This window comes from Anomaloglossus baeobatrachus, chromosome 11 (genome assembly GCF_048569485.1).
Source record: "Anomaloglossus baeobatrachus isolate aAnoBae1 chromosome 11, aAnoBae1.hap1, whole genome shotgun sequence".
NCBI classification, from domain to species: Eukaryota; Metazoa; Chordata; class Amphibia; order Anura; family Aromobatidae; genus Anomaloglossus; species Anomaloglossus baeobatrachus.
This window is the reverse complement of record NC_134363.1, coordinates 67,078,526-67,100,562: the sequence shown is the minus strand read 5'-3', so window position 1 is coordinate 67,100,562 and position 22,037 is coordinate 67,078,526. Positions and strand designations below refer to the sequence as shown.

Below are 22,037 nucleotides of genomic sequence, written 5' to 3'. Positions count from 1 at the left end.
CCCACCAATTTCGCCATTGTCCGCCATCTTTTCGTGACAAAACGCTGTCTTCATCAAGTAAGCGCGCGAAGCCTAAGCCCCGCCCTTCGTCTTCCTTGTGAGGCCGGAACCGGAAGTTCCCAAAGGGCCACGGTCAGCGAGAGAATGCTGCGAAAAGACCGAGGGGAAGGGCCAGAATGTGTTACTAGCGGAAGTGGAGCAGGGATTCCAGGATGCTGCGACAACGTTCCTGGAAGACGCAGTGTCAAGATGGCAGAGAAGTGCAGCTATTCAGCAGAGAAGCCCAAAGCAGTTCCGCGGATGGAGATGCGAAGGATGGCAGCAGCAATGCAAACCAGTGAAACCGAAGTTCCTCGAGAGGAGCTGGTAAGCGGTTACTCAGTTCCAGATGATTTCCCTAATCCAGCCGGTACGGCTGTGGGATCCGAGCCTCCCCCGCTCCAGGCCAGCACTCAGTCGCCGTCGCCTTCACTCTCCACTGCGATGGGCCCCGAGGCGCTGCCCACACCACCGGCAGCGGATCTAGCAACTTCTGAAAAGGATGACTAGTCTGAAGCATCTGCCCAAATTGACCCAGTTACCGTTGTCTCGGAACCGGAAGCGATGGTAGAAGGCGATTTGGTTCCAGTACCCCTAAAGCTGCGTGGGTGCCACGCTATCGAGGAAACGGCCGCAGGATGATCCTGTCGTCACGGGCACAGTTGGCATTGGAGATTGAGATGGAAGCAGAGTCCACTTCAAATGAAGAGATTTCAGTGGATGCAATGGAAGTGGTGCCTATATGCGTCACTGTGGTTTGCCAGGGCACTTTGCACGAGTGTGCTCAGGAGGTAACCAGCATTAGAGGGGAACCAGAACCTGCAAATTTTAAAGCTTGAGTAGACTGTGCTCTCCTTTTTTAACCTTTTCCCACCCTTTCGTTCTAGGGAAGAGGCCATCAGGGCCTTGAGAGGTGCTTGTGCTGGTAGTCGGCACCAGAAGGCCCCGGTGGGGGTCGGCGCTAGGGGCAACAGCTACCAGGTTGCTCAGGGTTTTTACAGAGAAGAGTGTTTAAAAATGTTACAGTACCAGTAGTTACGATGCCATAGGATTGTTAGCTATCGATGCTTTCGTTTGTTGTTTTTCATAGTTTGTTGTTTTCCATATAGAAAATGTTAGTAAATAGGTGCCTACTCAACCAGTTTTAATAAAAAGAGTGAAAGTTACCAGATTTGCAAGTAAATTGTTGAAAAGTGTACAACCGGTACATGGACTTCATTAAAGTTTTTATATATTTAGTAAACATGGACCACGGTCACAGGACTAGTGTGACCAACACGAACTTGTGTTTTGTATAATAGTTGCACCTCCTGTGCCAACCAGAGTCATCTGCAAGACAACACCCAGGACCTTAATCTGGTCACGGACCCGCAGATAGGTTTCCAGGGGGTCAGGTTGTTTGGGTGGCCAGTTATTGGAATCCGGGACGTTGGGACTGGACTGTCGCAGGAAGGGGCTGCAACGGAGTAGGTTGAGCCTGCGCTACCATAGAAACTGGTAGCGTCCCACCGTTGAACGACAAACTCTTAACAGTTTTAGTAACGTTTAAGTAAAGAGCCTCCCCTGTGAGGGATGGAAAATGTTAATAAAAATGTGTTAACCCTTTTATACTTTCTTCTACAGTTAAAAGCAAAAATAAACCTCTGGTGTCCTGTAGCTGAGGGACGAGCTACGTTTAACCAAGGGGGAATATGACGCCCTGGCCTATCAGGTCGTCACATGGTATTGTGCAATCTGCCCTTCTGCACAGTATCCACTCTGCCTTGGTTATGGATCCTGGTCCTTTGGTGTTGCTAACAGCTTAGCCAGTCAAAATCCTAGAAACACTTTGCACTGTACCCATCAGACACACTATTGGGGGGCCTGTAAAGAATAGGGCCGCCCATATGGGGAGAAAGTGTGAAAGTGACTGAGAAGTGAAACAGGAGGTAAAGGAGGAGGAGGTGGAAGGTGACTCTCTGGGAGAGAGAGGTCACCGGTCCGGAGCAGGGCTCCTGAAGTTTACTAGGTGGCAGACGTTGGTCTGGGCCTGGTAGGAGCTGGAACCCCGGTCACAGGGGATCGCGTCAAGGGGCACGGACTGCCGAGGAGGGTGGCCGGCGGCCTTGAGTTATCACTGGACAGGGTCCAGGGCACGACGGTGTACGTGGACCCTAGGCCGGGAAGTAGCTTCACGCGTCCCGGTAATTTACCCGACGGGGGTGAAGACTTCAAGATTGATCCCCAACCTGCTCCAAAATCGGGGTACTAGCGCACCGATGGGATAGGACTTTTCCAAATTACAATCCAAAGAAATCCTACGCGTGAACCCTGAGAGCAAGCTCACTCCGTTAGCCATATGGGTGAGCGGGACCCAAAAAGTTTCAAGCTTTAGGGTCCAACTAGTGAGAAGGTGCCACGGAGAAGGTCAGAGGCTAACAGCAACACCAAGGGCACGGATCCACGCGTGCTCCCTCCATGCTGCAGTGGTGCTCAGAATTCTGGTTTACAAGCTGTCGGTGTGATTATTCCTGGACTGAGTGAGTACGCTGAAAAAGCCCCCTTTACCTCTCTCCAACGGCACCCCCTTCACCATACCACCGGGCCCCGTGACACAAACCCCCTATCCACGGAGGGGTTAAACATCCTGCTGCTACACCATCGCCACCGGGCTCCCCAATAGAAGCGGTGGTCTCCTACATTACCATCCACCGTGGGTGGCGTCACAAACTTACACATCCCCTGTACATACTATCTCCCCCTCTTTTTGAATTCGAGTGTCCGCGCGAACCCCCGGGTCCAGAGACCCCTCGAGCCACCGCGGTTCCGGATCCGAGCGGCTCGGCCGTGGTACAACACCACTGTGCAACCAGCTCTACCCTCTCCTACTGTACCCTCACACATCTCCTGTAGACTTTGAGCCCTCACAGGCAGGGTCCTCTCTCCTCTTGTACCAGTCTGTTTTTGTTATGTTCATGATTTTTGTACTTGTTTTTATGTATAACCCTTTTCACTTGTAAAGCGCCATGGAGTAAATGGCGCTATAATGATAAATAATAATAATAACAACAATAATGACATCCTCCTTATATAGTATTATATCCACACATAGCCTCCCATACAGAATGATACCTCCACACATCTCTCTTGCACAAAATTATGTCTCCACATAGCTCACCATAGTATAATGTACAAAAAAAGCCCCCCTCTCATTATAATGTAACCTCACAACCACCCACACAGTATAAAGTTCCTATATGGCTTTTCAAACACTATGATGTCTCCACAAAGCTTCCCACTTAGTATAATGTCCTCCCAATACCCCCCACACTGGATGTCCTGACACAGCATGATGTTCCCAAAGAGCTTCCCACACTGGATGTACCAACACAGCATGATTTTCCTCACACAGTATTATATCCCCACACATATCCCTTGGGGCACAACATTCTGTTCCCACACATGCCCCTTAAGGTGCAGCATTAAATCTCCACAAATGCCCTTCATGTCCTCACAATCTCCCACAATGTATAGTTGTGTTGCCCAGGGCTATGGGGTACTCGGTCCAGGGCCATATATTTACGGGGATGCTGTGTCACGATGAATGCTGGCCATTGCCCGATTCCTTGACCCTGGGGACGCTTTTTTAATGGGGAGTATTTACAGGGGAGATTAAAGTCATTGGTGTCACACCATCTGTGGGATGTGGTTAAGATGATGGGGCCGCCGCTACTGTGTCGGTTATCCCTAGGGCTGATGGTAATGGCAGCTGTTGTGGTAGGCCCTCCGCAGGTAGGGCTGAGCCCCGAGAGATGTATGGTGGAGACTTTCGCCGAAGAAGGGAGGCCACACCGTGGGTTGTAAGTTAAGTATTTACTCACAGTTGGACCCTTGTATGACTGGTTGAGGTCCCTGTAGTTCCAGTGCCAGTTTGATGACTCAGTTGCTCTGTCGCCGGCACCCTCAGTGTGGTTGGGTCCCCGTAGCATGGAGCTGATTTGGGGCTCGACTGTCCTTTTGGCAGTCTCCTTGTCCATACGGCGGGCAGTGTGGACCCTGTAAGGCCTGTCCGTGTCCTGAACCTGATCCTCTCTTTACTGATGGTGCCCCCAGATCTGTGGGTCAGTGAGGTCTGTGAAGGTCCCCTCACTGTGCAGGTAATTGCCATGCCGCGTGAAGCTGACACCTGTCCTAGGGCCCTGTGCCCCGTCGGTGCTTTGGTCCCAGTGGTACTCGGGTGTACCTACACTGGTGACCACTCTCCTGTGCCCCCGGGTCACCGTTACATGACCCAGCTTGAGGCACATCTCTCTCCCTGACTCTCTACTCTTGACTGCTCACTGTTCCCTGCCACCAAGCTGTCTAGTCCCCTGGACTGGCTGCCCCCTCCAGGTGGCCATCCCTTTGGTGTCTGACTAGCCAATTACCCCTGGTATGGAGTGAGAACTGGGATTTTGGTGTGTGCAGATGTCACTGGCACTGGTGTTCCAGGTCCCTGGGGGTAGGCCCTGTATCCTGGTGAGGATGCAATACCTAGTAGTGCCCTGAGTGGTTCACGGGCGCTACATAGTGAATTAGAAGAAGAAAAGAAAAGCTTCTCAACTCACCCTGTTCACCTGCTTCTCGGGTCTGGCTGTGTACAGAGGCTCAGCTGACGCTATGTATTGACGTCAATGCGCCTGCTGCGTTCTCATATGCAGAGACTCAATAGAGCAAGTGGGAGCTCATGGCTACCTGTTCCATCTTTGTGCTCCATGATATCTGAATTCCATGGATTTAGATACCAATGAAAGTGAGAAGACGGGCAAGGGGCGGCCATGTGGTATGGGATGCCAATGCATACAGCACTTTGGCTGTCCACGGACCATGCCATAACAGTCAAAGGTCAGCAATTTACCCTGGTCTTATCAAAATTACTCCCTATTGGGCCATAAGGACAACAGCTTTGGGTGTTTCTTTCTTAGAGGAACCCTTAGTATTCACAGATACTTGGCATAACAATATATTACATGGCCTCTATCTATTTGAATATGCCCCTGGGAGGAAAAAAGGGAACTCCCTATATCTCCCTTATATATCCCCTCCCAACACTCCCTAACTAGTTCAGTCAGCAGAAACTGAGGGATTAACTGATTTCAAGACAGCTGTTGTGTATGATTGGACTTATCCAAAAGAAGTAATCTCTTTAATGCATAATGCCTATGTTTCTATCAAACATGCATGACTGAATGTGTGTGGTCATACCTATTAATGCAGGAGATAAAACTTAGGACCTGTGGAATTAAATGACCACTAATTGGCTACATATTTGTCTATTGGTGGTCCTTTATTGGCCTATGCGCTACCATGAGTTCAAAATAACAATAGTTCTGTCATTGATCTTGGCAGCACTTGTTCTTTTTCCACTGCTAAGAACGTTGATAAGCCAGCCAAAAGATTACTCCACCTGATGTACTAGCGTTTTGCTCATCAGATGTTCCGCAACCAGTTTATACTGTATGATTATCGGGAAGTATAAATGCATCCTCCTTACATTTTAGAGGAAAAATAACATGTGTAAACACTGACTAATTCAATTTGTGTGAATAAACCAGAAAATCTGCCACTAATTCAATTACTCATAGAATTAAGATGTTATTTTTCAATATCTCACATTCATTTGCAATTTGCCTAATTCTAACTCTCATTCTTCTTTGTTTCATTTCTAGAGTGGCAGCCAAAACCCTTCGAGATGTGTTTTCCGCCAGCTGTGAACACTGCCTTTGTGCCCGCTGCTGCTAGGATGCTATTTTTGTTGGCCCTGGCATGCGCCCATCCTTTTCCCGAATTTCGAGATGAATCTCCACCAAGATCCCTTAATGTGGCCATAATATTCAGTGGTACCTCGTACCCACCAGAGAGTGCCCGGTTTTCACAATCAGCTTTTCGCAATTTTTCCATGGAAGTGAATCCCATTTCTGTAATACTTAACGACACAAATCCTCGCAGCCTTATCCTGCAAATATGTGATGTTCTCTCCAGCTTGAGAATTCATGGCGTTGTTTTTGAAGATGACACCAGGACAGAATCCGTTGCGCAGATCCTTGACTTCATCTCTGCACAAACATCTATGCCCATCATTGGCATCAACGGAGGATCTGCAATTGTGCTGACGCCCAAGGTAGGTGCAAGCACTTTTTTTTTCATCGTATAAAATGTAAGAACTCCTGCTGTTAGAATCAATGAATATGTAATCTTTCTCTTGTACCAAGGAGTTATGGAAACCATAAATTTAGATATTGCCACATTGGGAGGGGATGGGAAGATACACTTCAGAAACTCGCTCGATTGGGATGAGGATCATTTACATCCTCCCCACGTAGCAGATAAAATTCCTACAGAATGTTTTTCACTAGTTTGTTGAAAGATGTATGAGGCCAAAGCACATCTACTGTATCTACATAAGAAATTCTCTCCCTTGTCTTGAATAGTAATATGACAGGCTTTCCATCATGTCCAGTAAGTGACCTTGGTTGCTCTATCAAAGTGATTTGCTAGGAATGATTTACAGGAAAGAAACAATTCATGTTAATCTTATTCCAACTACTTGTAACATTATAAAGTCTAAATCAATAGGAGGAGGGTAAGAAAAGCTTCGGTCTGTCTGCGATGGTGCGGAAAGCATAGGTCAGCGCTCTGCCATAGTCTGCTGGTAAACAGCTAATCTATTACAAGGGACGGCTCTGTTTTTTCTGTATAGATTTTTGCTAATAAAATGTATGTTTTTTATCAAATATTTGCAAAACATTAATATTTTCCATAAAAATAGACTGAATTAATAATTAGACTTTGACATGAAGTACTGGTACAGGATCTAAATGGAAATTATCCTGGTTATTTTGCATTGGCAGCAATGGTGCTTTTAATCTGGGATATGTCAGCGTAAAATAATAATTGAAAAAAATGTTAATATATTTATTAATTGTTCTCTACCAAACTATTAAAAGTACTACTGCTTATACTATTTTTATTTAAAGGGAACCTGTCAGGTCCAATATGCACCCAGAACCATGAGCAGTTCTGGGGGCATATTACTAATCCCTGCCTAACTGTTCCTGTATTTGGTAGCATACATAAAGAGATCTTTAGAAAAAGTATTTCTAAAAATCTTATATCATATGCTATTGAGCACAGGGACTAGTCCCAAGGGCATTATATCCCTTGACTGGTCACCCTCTTAGTATGTTAGTATGCCCACAGGGACGTGCTAACATGCTATTCAATGCAGCTTCACCAGCGGTGCCGTGTGTACTTATGTTTGCTGTGACTGCACTTCTGAATGCCGGACACTTCCGGTCATGCACAGTATGAAGCCGGATGTACACATCCCGACAGAGAGGTTGTCACGGCCGGGCGGTCGGGCAGACCCAGGAGGTGGATCCACTGGACCGAACTCTCTGAGATGGTGGTAGGGAGTCCGGCAGCTGAAGCACTGATGGGCAGTAGAACAGTCCGTGCAAGTGAAGGCAGCGGAGGAGTCCCAGGGACCACGGAGTCACAGAAGGTGGTCTTGGTGACGTAGCTCAGGTTCGGAGGCCGAGGTGATATCAGGCGGGGTCCGGAACCTCTGGAGCAAGATGACGGGTCACCGCAGGGATCCGGGATGGTACGGACTGTCAGATGGCAGACGGACAGCGTGCGGGGATCAGGACACGGCAGACTGGATGGCGAGGCAGGTACGGCTCTACAAAGACAGATAGGTGAGTACAGGCACATAAACACCAAGAGACCTGACTCCTAGCTCAGGGAACACGAAGATCAGGCCCCGCCCCCTTGGACAATGACCCCCTATATACCCTGTACCTGTGCAACCTCATTTCCTGTTAATGGACGCTGGCCCTTTAAGAAAGGGTCAGTGACCACGCGCGCGCCCTAATGCGCATGCGCGCCGCCCGGGTGCCAGAAGCCAGGGAAGGAGGCTGCGAGGAGGACGCAGGGGAGCCGGCCAGGTCCAGGGAAGCTGTCGGGCGCCGGGATCGGGGGCCCGGAGCCCTGGGACGGACGGAATCCGGTGACTGGGAAGCGGAGAGCGTGGCAGGTGAGCCGGGGAACGGGGGTGAGGACCCGGGGAGCGTGACAGTACCCCCCCCCCCACGCCCCCCTCCCCGCAACCGGGACATGAAGGCACGGATAAGAGGAGTGCCCACGTTCTCCCTGGGCTCCCAGGACCTATCCTCAGGACCATACCCTTCCCAGTCCACCAGGAAGAACTGTCGACCTCGTACGGTCTTCATGGCCACGATATCCCTTACCGCATAGATGTCGTCATCGGCAATAGGTGGAGGAGCCGGACTGGCAGCAGCGGAGAAGGGACCAAGGACAACCGGCTTGAGCAGGGAGACGTGGAATGAGTTGGGTATCCTCATCGTGGCCGGGAGCTGTAGCTTGTAGGAGACCTCATTGATCTTGTTGAGGACTTTAAACGGCCCGATGTAGCGAGGACCCAGCTTGTAGGATGGTATCTTCAGGCGGACGTACTGGGAAGCAAGCCAGACGAGATCTCCAGGAGAGAAACACGGAGGATCCAGACGTCTCTTGTCAGCGTGTTTCTTCATCCGCTGGGAAGCGCGCCCAAGGGACGCCTTGACAGAGTCCCAAATGGTAGCAAAGTCACGAACTGCAGTATCAGCAGCCGGGACATCCGATGAAGGGGATATAGGCAATGGGACGGCGGGCTGGAGTCCGTAAACAACATGGAAGGGAGATTCGGAGGATGACTCACTGACGTGGTGGTTATGGGAGAATTCAGCCCAAGGCAGAAGCGAGGACCAGTCGTCGTGATGGGCGTTGACATAGTGACGTAGGTATGAGGTCACGATTTGATTGACCCTCTCCACTTGGCCGTTAGACTGAGGATGGTAAGAAGAAGAAAAGTCCAGAGTCACTCCCAGATGTTTGCATAGAGCCCTCCAGAAGCGGGAGGTGAACTGAGTTCCTCTGTCGGACACTATGTGGGATGGAAAGCCATGCAAGCGGAAGATGTGATGTATATAGGCTTCCGCGAGTTCCTGAGCAGAGGGCAGTCCGGCCATAGGAACGAAGTGGGCCATTTTGGAGAATCGATCAACCACGACCCATATGACTGTGTGCCCGGAGGATAATGGCAAGTCCGTAATAAAGTCCATTGCTATGTGTTGCCACGGGACTGAGGGTATCGGTAAAGGCAGAAGACGGCCATGGGGCAAGTGTTTGGGCGTCTTGTTCCTGGCACAGGAGGAGCAGGCAGAGACAAAAGCAGCGACGTCCGTGCGAAGGGATGGCCACCAGTAATGGCGTACAATCGCACCCCATGTTCTCTTCTGACCAGCATGCCCGGCTGTTTTTGAGGCATGACCCCAGTGTAACACTTTTTGCCTGTCGGTATCGGAGACATAGGTCTTCCCGGGCGGTATCTGGGCTAGGGTGACAGGGGCCACCGGAATGATGTTGCTAGGACAGATGATGGGTTGGGTAGTCTCTTCCTCCTGCTCCATGGGCATGAAAGACCTGGACAAGGCATCAGCGCGTACATTCTTGTCCGCGGGTCGGAAGTGAAGCTGAAAGTCGAACCTGGCAAAGAATAAGGACCACCTGGCTTGCCGTGGGTTCAGTCGCTGAGCGGACCGCAGGTATTCTAGGTTCTTGTGGTCCGTGTAGATGATCACGGGATACACTGCACCTTCCAGGAGGTAGCGCCATTCCTCCAGTGCCAGTTTGACTGCCAAGAGCTCTCGGTCCCCGATGGTATAGTTGCGTTCAGGCGCTGAGAAGCCCTTGGAGAAGAATCCGCAAGTCACCATCTTCCCGGAGGAGGACTTCTGCATGAGCACTGCTCCGGCTCCTGAGGAGGAGGCATCCACCTCCAAGGTGAACTGGCGGTTTAACTCCGGACGGTGAAGTACAGGCGAGGAAGCAAAAGCCCGCTTCAAAGAGCCAAACGCGGCGTCGGCCGCAGGCGACCAGTCCTTTGGATTTGCCTCTTTCTTAGTCAAGGCGGAAAGTGGAGCAGTCAGAGCAAAGAAGTGAGGGACGAATTGGCGGTAGTAGTTGGCGAATCCCAGGAAGCGTTGGATTGCCTTCAGTCCAGAAGGGGGAGGCCAGTTGAGAATGGCGGAGACCTTCTTGGGATCCATCTGCAGTCCAGTCTCAGAGATGATGTACCCCAGAAAGGGGAGAGAAGACTGCTCAAAGACACACTTCTCATACTTTGCGTACAGACGGTTCTCTCTTAGTCGTCGTAGAACCAGCTGTACGTGCTCTCTGTGGGTTGGGAGGTCCGGAGAGAAGACAAGGATGTCATCTAGATATACTACCACACAGGTGTAGAGGAGGTCTCGGAACACGTCGTTCACCAGTTCTTGGAAGACGGCAGGAGCGTTACACAGGCCGAAGGGCATCACGCAGTACTCATAATGTCCATCGCGCGTATTAAACGCGGTCTTCCATTCGTCACCAGAGCGGATGCGCACCAGATTGTAAGCACCCCGAAGATCCAGCTTGGTGAACAGACGAGCTCCTCTAAGCCGGTCAAACAATTCGGGGATGAGCGGCAGAGGGTACTTGTTCTTAACAGTGATCTGATTCAGACCCCGGTAGTCGATGCAGGGACGTAAATCGCCCTCTTTTTTCTTGACAAAGAAGAAACCTGCTCCAGCAGGAGAGGAGGATCTCCGAATGAATCCCCTAGCCAGGCTCTCTGAGATGTAAGTAGACATAGCCCTTGTTTCGGCTGGAGATAAAGGATATATCCGTCCTCGTGGTGGCGTTGTTCCAGGGAGCAGGTCGATGGCACAATCGTAGGGGCGATGTGGCGGCAGTACCTCGGATTCTTTTTTATCAAAGACATCAGCAAAGGACCAATAAGCCGAGGGCAGCCCCGGTAGGTTCTCAGGAACCGGAGGTCGTCGGATGGGTTGTGTGGATTTTAGGCATCTCTCATGACACGAAGCACCCCAGCGGGTGATTTCGCCAGTGCCCCAGCTGACTGATGGTTCGTGAGTCCGTAACCATGGAAGGCCCAGCAGGATCTGATGGGACATGTGCGGAAGGACGTAGAAGGCGATGTTCTCGGTGTGAAGAGCACCGATGCGCAGTTCAACCGGCCTGGTGGTCCAGGAGATGGTGTCAGAAAGGGGTCTCCCATCCACAGAGGCAATCACCAGGGGCTTGTTGAGTGGGATAACAGGCACCTGGTATTTGTCCACGGTGGCTTGCTGGATGAAATTGCCTGCTGCCCCGGAATCAAGATAGGCCTCAGCCGTGAACCGCGTCTCTCCCGTTGTCACTTGCACGGTCCATGTGACCGGATCAGAGAGAGTCCCAGCACCTAGGGTGGCCTCTCCTACCAACCCTAGGCTTTGGAGTTTCCCGGCCTTTCCGGACAGGAACGGAGGAGGTGTGTGCCCTCACCGCAGTAAAAGCAGAGACCCTTGGCAAGCCGCTCTGCTCTACGTTGTGCAGACTGACGCACTCGGTCAATCTGCATGGGCTCGTGGACGGGACTCCCAGCTGTTGATGACTGAGGTACGGAGGGCTTCTGAGGAGGAGATGAATGCCGTAACGGGCGTCTCTCACGAGATAGCTCTTTGGAGCGCTCCTGAAAACGTATGTCCACACGAGTTGCTAGGGCAATCAGGGCATCTAGGGTGGAGGGCACGTCCCGACCCGCCAACTCATCCTTGATGCGACTCGAGAGTCCCTCCCAGAAGGCGGCTGTTAGGGCCTCATTATTCCACCCGAGTTCTGAAGCCAAAGTGCGAAAACGGATGGCGTATTGGCCCACCGTCAGTGTTCCTTGACGTAGGCGGAGGAGTGATGAAGCAGAGGCAGAAGCGCGTCCCGGCTCGTCAAAGGTGCTGCGGAATGCCTGCAGGAACTGTTGAAGATCCTTGGTCATGGGGTCCTCCTTCTCCCACAAGGGGTTCATCCACGCCAGCGCCTCGCCCTCTAGGTGGGACATTATAAAGGCGACCTTGGCTTGGTCGGAGGCGAACAGATGTGGCAGCTGCGTGAAATGAAGGGAACATTGATTTATGAAGCCCCTGCAGGTCTTGGGATCTCCAGCATAACGAGGAGGTGACGCCAAACGGAGTCGGGAAGCATCTGACGAGGTTGCCACTGGTGCGGGGGCCATGGCTTGCCTGGCGGGGGACCTGGGTGCCGCAGGCGTCATTGATGCTTGTAATGTGTACAGGCGGGTGTCCACGGAGGTCATGAATTGCAGCATGCGGGTCTGGACTTCATGCTGACGCTGGAGTTCCTCTTGCAGGACCGATAGTGCTGCAGCGGGATCCATGGCCTGATCTTACTGTCACGGCCGGGCGGTCGGGCAGACCCAGGAGGTGGATCCACTGGACCGAACTCTCTGAGATGGTGGTAGGGAGTCCGGCAGCTGAAGCACTGATGGGCAGTAGAACAGTCCGTGCAAGTGAAGGCAGCGGAGGAGTCCCAGGGACCACGGAGTCACAGAAGGTGGTCTTGGTGACGTAGCTCAGGTTCGGAGGCCGAGGTGATATCAGGCGGGGTCCGGAACCTCTGGAGCAAGATGACGGGTCACCGCAGGGATCCGGGATGGTACGGACTGTCAGATGGCAGACGGACAGCGTGCGGGGATCAGGACACGGCAGACTGGATGGCGAGGCAGGTACGGCTCTACAAAGACAGATAGGTGAGTACAGGCACATAAACACCAAGAGACCTGACTCCTAGCTCAGGGAACACGAAGATCAGGCCCCGCCCCCTTGGACAATGACCCCCTATATACCCTGTACCTGTGCAACCTCATTTCCTGTTAATGGACGCTGGCCCTTTAAGAAAGGGTCAGTGACCGCGCGCGCGCCCTAATGCGCATGCGCGCCGCCCGGGTGCCAGAAGCCAGGGAAGGAGGCTGCGAGGAGGACGCAGGGGAGCCGGCCAGGTCCAGGGAAGCTGTCGGGCGCCGGGATCGGGGGCCCGGAGCCCTGGGACGGACGGAATCCGGTGACTGGGAAGCGGAGAGCGTGGCAGGTGAGCCGGGGAACGGGGGTGAGGACCCGGGGAGCGTGACAGAGGTCTACTGCGCATGACTGGAAGTGCCTGGTGTGCAACGAAATATTAAGTTGAGTTGCAATAATTTTCTGGGAGAAATGCTTCATTTTCTAGAACAATTACAAGGGTCCCAACACTTTTGGCCATGATTGTATGTTCAAAAACAATGTATACTGATACACAAAAATACAATGTAATGCAACTTAAATATTGATGTTCAGGTAAAGATTTACCTATGAGTGTTATAATTTTTTTGGGGACATTCTGTTGAAAAATTATTAGGGGGAATTTGGAGGTTTAAGGGGGAATGTTCTTTCCTTAAACCTTCAGTAAGAAGCCACTCACCAAGCAAAACCAGATTTCCTGCTTTGCACTGAGGAGGGGAAACACTTCAAAACACCTGTTTGCAAATAAGGCTAAGTAGAGAATTGACCAATGAAACAGAAACCTCCTTCAGAGCTGCAGGATATACTCCTTGTTTTCCATCAGTATTGATACAATGTGCAATACAGGGTAATATTGTGGTACCGTGTTGGCCAGAAAAATCAATTGAAATACTATGTCTCAAGAATGACAAAAGTATTTTAGGAGTGATACTAGGCTAGCCTATCAAGGTATCAATCATAAAATACTTTTGTCATACTTGGGACATAGTATTTCAATCAGTAGTGGTAGAAATGTATTACCCAGGATGTAATAAGTGCAAGCTGGATTTTACTAAAATAACAAAAAGCTACGTTTCCTAACCTGAGGAAGGCACTGGTTTAGTGCCAAAATGCATAGCTGTTTTTCATTCCAATAAAATACAACTTGTACTCATTATATCCAGGGTAATAAATTTCTTATGGCAGGGAGTACACCTGGTATGCTGAAGGTGTTTTCTGTCTTCAATGTCGATTGCCTCATTTTTTGAAAAATAGACATACAAAAATTTACATTTTTTTTTTTTTTTTTTTTCAATTCTGACACTTAGCCCTTGATAAATGACCTACTTAATTACCATTAAAGGGAACCAATCACCAGGATTTTCATATATAACCTATAGCCAGTGCTATACTGTCACTATCAGGCTGATTCTATACATACCTTTAGCGGTCAGTTTGGATGTTTAGGTTTTGAAATCAAAGAAAGTAAAGTTTATAAAATCATCAACTTCTTGAGTGACAGCAGCTGAGGATCAGATAATATCTGGGGGGTTATTCAGATTTATCCCTTCTCCCTGTTAGAATTAGCATAAGTATTCTTCAATCGATTAATTTTTGACTTGCAGGACCTGTGTGAGGTCATACCCATGTGACCAGGAGGGGCAGGGCCTCAGCCAACAAAGCTGATACCAGGAAGCAACATTTTTCTGTTGGCTGAGGCCCCACCCCTTCTGGTCACATAGATATGACGTCAGCACAGGTCCTGCTAGTGAAAAAGTAAATCGATTGTATAATACTTATGCTAATTCTAACAGTAAGAGGGGATAATTATGAATACCCCCAGATATTATTTGATCCTCAGCTGCTGTTTAGGGTGTTTTTTCTGCTGGAAGGTGAACTCCATTCTCAAGTTTTTTTGCAGGCTCTAGGCTTTCCTCCAAGAATATCCTGTATGTAGCTTCTTCTATTTTTCCATCCCCTGCTGAAGGAAAGCCTCTCCACAGCATAATGCTGCCACCAACACATGTGACAGTGGGGACTGTGTTTTCATATTGATGTGCAGTATTAGTTTTCCACCATACATAGCATTTTGCATTTAGCCCCAAAAGTTCTACTTTGGTCTCATCTGGTCAGAGCACCTTTTTCATATGCAATGTAGGGGACACAGTTAACATGAGAAACACTTACTCTGGTTAGAATAGACTAAAGTTGAACTTTTTGGGCTAAATGCAAAGTAGTATGTGTGGTGGAAAACTAGGACTGTAAATCACAATGAAAACACCATCCCCACCATCATACACAGTGGTGGCAGCATCATGCTGTGGGGAGGCTTTTCTTCATTAGTGACTGGGAAGCTTAAGAATAATTCATGGGGCACTGTATATTCTTAACTGAGCTTGAATAAGGTCCACCAAGCTTCCTTCAAGATTTTTTCTATGACTGACAGTAAAAATAATCTTGTTGAATACATTTTTTTCCAATATGAATACTGAAATATACCAAAGACCCCAATGGAGGATCTGAATGCAGTATCAGAAAAATAATAAATGTACAAGCTTACAATATAAAAATATAGATGTATTATTCTGTTTCTCCGTGATTACTTTTGTTTGACAATGTTAAGCCATATTCACTGGTGTAAAGAATATGTTAGCTGTCTCCTTTATAAGATGAATTAATTTTCCTTTTTTATTAAAAATAAGAAAATATATATTATGAGTATAACTTGAGCTGGGGTTTGGATTTTTTAAATTCTTAATAAAATTTCAATTTTATTAAACAGGTAGTAAAATAATCTAATAAAGTATATTTCTCCTTTTGGACTGAATCAATATCATAAGCAAATGTTTATCATTAAGATGAATCTTAGGGGTTATCAATTACATTTTAAAAATGATTACTTGCCTTGATTAAAAATTGATTATTGCTCACATCAGAAAATGTTAAAAGTAATTTATAATTAAAAATATTCTAATCTGATTGACCTTCTCTGCTAATTTAATATCATTGCATATTAGTGCCAGTTTGTATAAAAATCCGTTTTGACTGTTTTCTATTCCAATAATCAAGTTTCTGAGAAAGTGAAACCAGATAAATTTTTACATAAATAAAAATGTCTACTGTTATATACTATGTTACCTTTTAAAGGTACTTAGGTTAAAAAACCTAGACTTTATTCATCTAAATTTTGGCTAGAAACTGTTTGAAAATTCGGCAAAACTGTTAAGCAAAATTTTGCAACTTTTTAAGTTTTAACATCAGTCCTGGACAACCTCACCAAATTTAGGAAAAGTGGTTGAAGCATCACTGGGAGGGTCTGCGACGGAGCACAACCTGCAAATCATAATTTGTGGGGTAAATTGCAACATAAATGTACTTGAGTACCTAACTACAGTAAATTTCTTCTGGTGGCGCTTGACACCTGAATGATGTGCCAAATTTAGAGGAGCACACTTCTTAATGAATTTTGTGCATCTTACTCTTAAGGGGAATATGTCAGCAGGTTTTTGATATGTAATCTGAGAACAGCATGTGTCACACTTGCTGGCAGGAGCATTCAGACCTATGTGCATCTGCTGCGCAACAAAATACAGCTAACAAAGGTGACACCAGGGGACACAAAAACAGCGGGGGGCCCTGGAACTAGTGAGAAGGGATAGTGAGACACCTCCTATCCTCATCTGCAGCTGTCTCTATTCTCCTAGCCAGTGCTTATAAAGTCTCCACAACTGTCAATGAACAGGAACTTGAGACCCTGAGGAGACTCTATAGGTGCCCTGACTAGTGGAGGGCAGGTGAGGTACACTAGACACCACTGCTGCACTAACCAGATAAAAGGTAAGGTAAGACAAACAGGGGAAAAGCAACAAACGGATAAAGTCTTACAACAGGAAACTTCCTCAGCAGAACCTTCCTCCAAGGTGGCCAGAGACCAAATGACTTTGTATCTTCGGCAGAGATTGCTGGGTAACACCACTATTTGAACCTGAAGGGTGTAACTACAAAGTAAGAAACACTCAGCTAGGAACTGCTTGGAAAAGTTGCAAGAGGAAAACTGATATTTAACCATTTCAGTACTAAAAGGAATTAAACCCATTTAAATGTAGAGAGCCAGATGAGATTCTCCCAGCCAAAGACTATCACTGGTCTCTAAAAACAGGGAGACGAATGTGAGAGCATGCTGTAGAGATTAAAAAACAAAAATCATCTATGCCTCTTTTATCAAGCTGTGTGCTGTTCCTTACTTAAATGAGAGGCTTTATCACCTGGTGATTATCATTGCTGAACTACATTGTCTCATAATTGGCAGTCTGGCACACCCCCTTCTGTGACTGACAACTCACTGTCAATGTACAATGTCTAAAGAAAGCCTGGTGTGGGCGGTACAGCTCTCTCAGCTCTGCTGCTTTGCTAAATCTAAAAGTTCTGATTGTGTCAGAATGGCTGCAGTCAGTAATCTAAGTGATACATCATTGGATTCAGTGTCTCTTTGCCTTCATTATGTTGATCTCAGATGAGGTAGCAAAAACATGCTGACAAATTCCCTTTAATTCACTATTCATCAAGAATGGCATGTGAAACGCCTAAGCCTGAATATATAATTAATTACATTTTTGTCACCACTCCTAAGATAGCTGTTTTAGTAGATAAATGTATTCTATATAATATAATAATTCTGTTCCTTGCAGAAATATATGAATATATTGACATCTGGGTATATGTGACATGTTTCTTTACAGCCTAACACTTGCCAGTCTGTGATAACAGGGTTCAAATGTGCAGGTATACACCCCTTTGATAAGGAAAATGGTAATACCCAGTTGTCAATTAATTCAAATATTTCTAGGATGAATAATAGAAGAAAAACATAATCCAAATATGAGAAAACTTTCTAAGGCTATGTGCGCACTAGGCCGTTTTACCCGCGGATTTACCCGTGGATTTGCTGCAGAAATTTCTTGAAAAAGGTTTGAAATCTTTCTGCAGACATTTCCCAGCAAAACCTATGGGAACAAAAAATAGCTGTGCGCATGCTGCGGATTTTTCTCAAGAAAATTTCTTGAGAAAATTTTCTCAAGAAACTTTCTTGAGAAAATGAGCATGTCCATTATTTTCCGCAGGTACATGCGGAATACCCCCGGAATGTCACTCCATTCACTGTAATGTAATCGCGAAATTCCGGGGGTATACCGCAGGTAGCAAATGATGTGCCGTATAGTATAGTCGCGATTTACCTGCGGTAAATGTACATCTCTGCCTGCGGTTTTGCAGGGAGTGATGTTATTATGACAGAAGAGGAAGCGGAGCAGAGTAAACACAGACGTCACACTCCCTGGACGCCGCACAGAAGCACTTCCGTGGGACGTCCAGCGGGTGCCCGTGCAGTCTGTGTCCCGCTGCAGCCCCGCCGCTGCCTGCCCTGCAGTGTGTCAGTGTCTGCCCGCAGTGTCAGCAGCTTCTCAACCTGCAGTGTGTCAGTGTCTGCCCGCAGTGTCAGCAGCTTCTCACGCTGCAGCGCAGGCAGACACTGACACACAGCAGTGCGTGCAGCCGCGGGAATGACGGGCGCTGCTTGTCAGGAGGTGAGATGAGATCATTACCTGCTGTGACGATCTCCTGCCTCCTGACGTCACCGTGGTCACTGCCATCTATGCCCGTCTTGAGAGCGGCTTGAGACTGTCACTAGCGGTGACGTCACAGGCTCTCGCGATACTGCTGACAACGCGGCGGGCATAGAAGGCAGTGACAGTGCTGATGGCAGGAGTACAGGAGATCATCACAGCAGGTAATGATCTCATCTATCCTCCTGACAGCAGCGCTCGTCATTCCCTGCAGTGACCTGGGCTATTGATGGTAGCTCAGGTCATGCATTGCTCTCCCAGCCAATGGGGAAAATTCTGTTCTTTATTGAATGGGACAGTGACTATGGTATGGATCGCCGTGGGACCCCACCTTATTGGATTACGCCGGACGTGGAATTGATTGTTCTTTTCAATAAATTGGTGAAAGAGGGAATGTGGGGAGTGTTTTTTCAAATAAAACTTTTTTTGTTGTCTATTTTTTATTTCTTACTGACTGGGTTGGTGACGTCGGGTATCTGATAGACGCGTGACAGCATGAACCCCTGGCTTGATGCCAGGTGACAGTACACATCTGGCATCAACCCCATATATTACCTCGTTTGCCAACGCACCAGGGCAACGGGATGAGTTGGGGCGAAGCGCCAGGATTGGCCCATCTAATGGATGCGCCACTTCTGGGGCAGCTGCGGCCTGCTATTTTTAGACTGGGGAGTGTCCAATAACAGTGGACCTCCCTAGTCTGAGAATATCAGACCACAGCTGTCCGCTTTACCTTGGCTGGTGATCCAATTTGGGGGAACCCCACGTTTTTTGTTTTAAATTATTTATTTAATGTAAAATAACAGCGTGGGGTGCCCTCTGCTTTGGATTACCAGCCAAGGAGAAGCTGCCAGCTGTTGTCTGCAGGCTGCAGCCGTCTGCTTTACCCTAGCTGGCTACAAAAGATGGGGAGACCTCACGTGGTTTTTTTTTTAATTATTTATTTATTTTATGGCTAAATACAAGGCTAGGCACCCTTTAGTGCCACATGAAAGTCACTAAAGGGTGCCAGCTTAGAATATGCAGGGGGGTGGGACATTATATAGGTCTTTCTCATCTATCTAGCTAGCTATCTATTATCTATCTATCTATTCATCTATCCATCTTTCCCTCTATCCATTATCTGTCTATCGATTATCTATCTATTATCTATATTATTTATTGCAGTAGTTACAGCATAAAAACCCGCAGGGACCAACCTGCGGAAAAACCCGCTGCAAAATCGTGGTAAAACCGCGGCAAATCCGCGGCAAAAACTCACGCGTTTTTCCTGTGGATTTGGTGCGTTTTTTACCGCAGGTGCGGTAATCTTCAACTCCCAGAAGTTTCTCAAGAAATTTTCTTGAGAAAAATCACTTTTCTAGTGCGCACATAGCCTAAGTTTGGAGAACTATTTTAACTGCTACAGCTTAATATTATAGACTCATATGCATTACATCTACATTTCTGGTCAAAATTATTCAACCTGTCATCCAAATTACTAGCTTTATGTTACTGTTTGCAATAAACCAACAAAACCAACTTAAATAGCTCAATGCAACTAATAAAACAAGTGGTTTTTCCAAATCCCACAGAAAATGCCACTTTTACTGACTACTAACTGTAGTACCCGGGTATTGTCCGGGATAGTAACTGTCTCTCTGTCTCTCTCCCAGTCTCTCTTTCCCTGTCTGTGTGTCTGTCTGTGTCTAGCTTTCCGTCTGTCTCTGTATCAGTCTCTCTGTCTCTCTTTCTCAGTCTCTGTGTCTGTCTCTCTCTATGTCTGTCTGTCTCTTTCCCCGTCTGTCTCTTTCCCTGTCTGTCTCTTTCCTTGTCTGACTCTTTCCCTGTCTGACTCTTTTTCCGTCTGTCCCTTTCCAGGTCTGTCTCTTTCCAGGTCTGTCTCTTTCCCCAGTCTGTCTCTTTCCCCGTCTGTCTCTGTCTCTATCCCAATCTGTCTCTGTCTCTTTCCCCATCTGTCTCTGTCTCTTTCTCAATCTGTCTCTGTCTCTTTCCCCGCCTGTCTCTTTCTCCATCTATCTCTTTCCCAATCTGCCTCTTTCCCAGGCTGTCTCTCTCCCTGTTTGTCTCTCCCCGTCTGTCTCTTTCCTTGTCTGTCTCTTTCCTTGTCTGTCTCTTTCTCCATCAGTCTCTTTCCCTGTCTGTCTTTGTCTGTCTCTCTGTCTCTTTCCTTGTCTGTCTCTCTCTCTTTCCCTGTCTTCCTCTGTCTGTCTCTTTCTCCGTGTGTCTTTCTGTCTGTCTCTTTCTGTCTGTCTTTTCTTTCTTATCTGTCTGTCTGTCTCTGTCTGTCTCTGTCTCTTTCCCTTTCTGCCTCTTTCTCTGTCTGTGCCTGTCTGTCTCTGTCAGTCTCTTTCTCAGTCTGTGTCTGTCTCTCTACCGACATTATATTACCTCACACATAAGCTTCTTATACTATGAATGTCCTTTGTTCTTATAGCAACCAATCATAGCTCCTATTAATAACCTGTAGCTCACAGCTACATTCACTTTAATGGAGGCAGGTTTTTTGGAGAGTAACTGTAAAGCGCGGTGTTAAATTTTCTTGTCAAAATATAGTCTATGACGTTCTCTGAGTCACATGAGGCGTCTGTGCAAAATTTTGTGATTGTAAATGAGACGGTGCAGATTCCTTTAGCGGACATACACACACATACATACATACACACATACACTGAGCTTTATATATTAGACTAGCTGTAGTACCCGGGCGTTGCCTGGGATAGTAACTGTCTCTCTGTCTCTCTCCCAGTCTCTGTCTGTGTGTCGCTGTCTGTCTGTCTCTCTGTCTGTGTCTTTCTTTGTCTGTCTGTGTCTATCTCTCTGTCTGTATTTGTATCAGTCTGTCTCCATCTCTGTGTCTGTTTGTCTCTATTTCTGTGTCTGTCTTTATATGTGTGTCTGTCTGTCTCTTTCCAGGGCTGTCTCTTTCCAGGGCTGTTTCTTTGCCCGTCTGCCTCCTTGCCAGTCTGTCTCTTTGCCCGTCTGTTTCTTCCAGGGCTATCTCTTTCCAGGGCTTTCTCATTCCAGGGCTGTCTCTTTCCAGGGCTGTCTCTTTCCAAGACTGTCTCTTTCCAGGCCTGTCTCTTTCCAGGAATGTCTCTTTCCAGGGCTGTCTCTTTCCAGGGCTGTCTCTTCCAGGTCTGTCTCTTTGCCCGGCTGTCTCTTTGCCCGGCTGTCTCTTTGCCCGTCTGTCTCTTTCCAGGGCTGTCTCTTTCCAGGGCTGTCTCTTTCCAGGACTGTCTCTTTCCAGGGCTGTCTCTTTGCCCGGCTGTCTCTTTGCCCAACTGTCTCTTTCCAAGTCTGTCTCTTTCCAGGTCTGTCTCTTTGCCTGGCTGTCTCTTTCCAGGGCTGTCACTTTCCAGGGCTGTCTCTTTACAGGGTTGTCTCTTTGCCTGGCTGTCTCTTTGCCCGGCTGACTCTTTCCAGGGCTGTCTCTTTGCCCATCTGTCTTTTTGCCCGTCTGTCTCTTTGCCCATCTGTCTCTTTCCAGGGCTGTCTCTTTGCCTGGCTGTCTCTTTCCAGAACTGTCTCTTTGCCTGGCTGTCTCTTTGCCTGGCTGTCTCTTTCCAGGGTTGTCTCTTTGCCCGGCTGTCTCTTTCCAGGTCTGTCTCTTTCCAGGTCTGTCTCTTTGCCCGGCTGTCTCTTTCCAGGGCTGTCTCTTTCCATAGTTGTCTCTTTGCCTGGCTGTCTCTTTCCAGGGTTGTCTCTT

General features: G+C 47.9%; 1 protein-coding gene across 4 annotated transcripts in view; it reads left to right on the top strand.

Annotated features, from left to right (window-relative positions):
* Window positions 1–22,037, top strand: part of GRIN2D (glutamate ionotropic receptor NMDA type subunit 2D) — a 1,213,579-nt gene that overhangs the window by 598,521 nt on the left and 593,021 nt on the right. For all 4 annotated transcript variants that reach the window (XM_075328780.1, XM_075328779.1, XM_075328778.1 and 1 more), the window contains one exon: window positions 5,727–6,178. In XM_075328780.1, coding sequence (XP_075184895.1) covers window positions 5,750–6,178 — 429 coding nt within the window. In that variant the 5' untranslated portion in view covers window positions 5,727–5,749. The remainder of the gene's footprint in view (window positions 1–5,726; window positions 6,179–22,037) is intronic.